The 2,739-nt window shown below is 53.9% G+C and overlaps 1 protein-coding gene across 2 annotated transcripts in view; it reads right to left on the bottom strand.

Annotated features, from left to right (window-relative positions):
* EIF3D (eukaryotic translation initiation factor 3 subunit D) overlaps positions 1 to 2,739 on the bottom strand; it is an 11,699-nt gene that overhangs the window by 6,212 nt on the left and 2,748 nt on the right. The window contains exons 1-8 of one of the 2 annotated variants that reach the window (XM_027879546.1): positions 2,643 to 2,710; positions 2,221 to 2,355; positions 1,884 to 1,929; positions 1,365 to 1,501; positions 1,177 to 1,262; positions 612 to 684; positions 360 to 472; positions 10 to 142 (exon numbers count right to left, since the gene is read on the bottom strand). The exons of the other annotated variant lie outside the window; for it this stretch is intronic. Of the exons in view, the coding sequence (XP_027735347.1) occupies positions 10 to 142; positions 360 to 472; positions 612 to 684; positions 1,177 to 1,262; positions 1,365 to 1,501; positions 1,884 to 1,929; positions 2,221 to 2,343 (711 nt within the window). The 5' untranslated portion in view covers positions 2,344 to 2,355; positions 2,643 to 2,710. Of the gene's footprint in view, positions 1 to 9; positions 143 to 359; positions 473 to 611; positions 685 to 1,176; positions 1,263 to 1,364; positions 1,502 to 1,883; positions 1,930 to 2,220; positions 2,356 to 2,642; positions 2,711 to 2,739 lie in introns of those variants that run through there. 2 annotated transcript variants of the gene reach the window in all.

The following is a 2,739-nucleotide window of genomic DNA, read 5'->3' as shown; positions in this document are numbered from 1 at the left end:
CAAACATACCTTTCGGATAACTGGATCGTCCGTAGTGGTGACAGTATGGAAGATGCGCTTAATGCTCCTCAGGAGCTTCTCATTCCTTGTTGTAATGCGGTCAAAGGCTTTGTCATAGTACTCCAGGGCTCCACAGCACTCTCTGCAGAGGCAAGAGAACCATCTTGACACCCCTCCTAGGGACACCACCACCCATGAACCACACAGGACTGAAGAGCCTGTTGGGTGTTCTGTTACCTCCCTTTGCTTTGGGTACCTCAATGAGAACATTGAGACCAGGCCAAGAGACCCTTGCCCTCCTGCTTTCCAAAAATCTGGTCACGTCAGGAAGCAAGCAAATGGCTGTTTTAGGAACTCACATGTCCTGTGGCTCTGACACCTCCAGGTAGCGCATTTTCATCAGCCTAGGGAAATCCATCTCCTCCTTCACCTCCCAGTCACTGCGAACTTCAACAGAGGAGTCACGAGGTTTCTGCTGTGCGGCCAGAGGTAGCACAGATAGAGAGAGAAATGGAGAGACAGCACATCAGGATTTGTGCAAGAGGAGCTGCCCCACAAGTGCAGCCAATAAAACCAGACCATCACAGGTGGCACAAAGTTTGTCAGTTTACCTGTGATTTTTGGTCCCATTTCTGCCTCACTCCAAACTGTTTTTGAAACTTCTTTTGTAGGCGCAAACGATCTCTAAAATGACAAATGTGAGAAAAGCCATGAAGAGAAGTTCTCTATTCCTATATGCCACAACCATTCCTCCACTTCCAAACTGCCACCTGAGGAGCAGTGCTCTCAGGCACCGAGCCGCTGAAACATTTGCTGAGCCATCTGTTGATCAAGATGCCTGAGGCATTAAAAAGCCTGTTCTTTGCTAAGAAGCACTTTACATAGTTTTGTATCTAAAGACTGCAACGCAGTTTTAGGAAAAGATATTCTCTGTTTGGAACACTATGTTTACTTTCTAAACATGATTCAAAAATTCTCCTAAATTCTTAGATAGCTGTTTGAAATCCAGTTGTAAGTACTGCTGACACCAGCAGAACATTGGACTTGGAATATCCTGAAATTTTCCTCTGCTGACTGTTTGCTCAGCAGGTTCTGTTACAGTAAGTTTGCAAATTTACCAACAGTACGTTCATGCATTCCAGCCAAAGGCTGGTACACTCGTCTCTGCAACCTCACCTCTCCTTCTGCTTGGCACTCTTTGGCAGCGTCTGCATGCTGAACTGCAGCATGTTCCGACGGTCCTTGTCTCTCCGAAGATTCCTCTGTGGAAATGATGGAGAAAAAAAAAAAAGGGACATTTTACTTGTGAAATAATTCTGTGCTGCTGAAGGTCTCCTCCGAGCCTGTCTCTGAGAACACGTTACCTGTGCAAAGCGCATGCGGTTCCTCTGGTACGCAGTTTTCTGCGTCCGTGCTGTGTCCACCAGCTGGAAGCTGGTCTCATCCTCCTCGTGGAAATAGGCATATTGGCTGCCGCCACCAAACTGCGAGGAGTACTTGTCTGGAAACAAAACAGAGCATCTCAACATCAAGCTTCCAAGAAAAAACCCTGATACTTCGCCCCTTTCTCTCCCAGCTGCCTTCACCTAAGCCTGATGCCTCAGCTGGGTCTCTTGCCTTACACCCATGTGTTTCCCCCCCCCCACAAGCCTCCCTTAGGAGCCCTGTCAGCAGTCAGTACAAAAATCCAGAGAAAGCCCCAAGGACAGGGAGAGCCCCGCAGAGCTCTCCCAGGGTGAAGCACACTTCCTAAATTAAGACGCCTGTCCTGCTGACGTGTGCACGTAATCACAGGGCGGGTGTGAGACATGAAAGCAGGAACGACGCTTTAAGAGAACTTTGTAGAAAATAAACCACAGCAGCAGCCACCAGACAACACGTACTCGTGTATCTCTTATCCTGATACGTGGCTCCTGTCCAATCAGCCACCTAAAGACAAGCAGAAACAGTCAAAGTAAGTGAGTGCTGACATAACATTTTCCCCCAACTCTAACTCTGTACATGCAGGACTTCAAGCAGCAGAACCAGTGCTTTCCAGAACTAATCCTTCTGACTCCCACCTTTGCTTGCCAGCACTGCCAGCTGTTCACAGCCATGCCCTGGCACTGAAAAGAGTGCCAGAGGAGCAGCTGTGGTGACAAGCAGCGAACACCAGCGGCAGCATGCAGGGGTGGGAGGCCAGAGGGCACACAGAGCTGCGGCCCAGCACGGCCGAGGTACCTTGCCCAGGCGGTCCCCTTTGCTGAAGGGCTGGTAGGGCATGTCCTTGAACTGCTCGGGCACAGCACACGGGCCCCATCCGGAGGGGTTGTCCTGGATCACGGGTGTCACAAACTTAGCCATTTTTTTAGTCTTCTGGAAGGAAGAAAGAGTAAAAAACCCCCCAAACCTCTCAGCAGCCGCACGGCGAGGCACCGAGGCCCGCGGCCTTACCCCGGCACAGGCCGCGGCGATCGGAGGGCGCCTCTGGCGGCGGTGCCCGGGGGGGGGCCGGGGGTGCCGGTGGGCGCTGCGAGGGCCGGGGCGGGGCCGCGGCCCCACCGGAACCAGCGGCAGGGCGGGGCCGGGGGGTCCCGGTACACGCGGGCGGGTGTCGGCGGGGCAGAAGACCGGCCCCGGAGCGGCCCCGGCGCCCCCCTCACCTGCGCGGCCCCGTCTCGGCCCCGATGGCGGCGGATCCAGCGGCGGACCCGGGAGCGGCGGGCGGGGAAAGGGCCGCGCGCAGCCCCGGCGCGCACT

The sequence above is a fragment of the Empidonax traillii genome, unplaced genomic scaffold (assembly GCF_003031625.1).
Source record: "Empidonax traillii isolate 1590-97213 ecotype Southwest subspecies unplaced genomic scaffold, ASM303162v1 scaffold55:size2822071, whole genome shotgun sequence".
Taxonomy (NCBI): Eukaryota; Metazoa; Chordata; class Aves; order Passeriformes; family Tyrannidae; genus Empidonax; species Empidonax traillii.
This window is presented reverse-complemented; position numbering and strand designations above follow the sequence as displayed.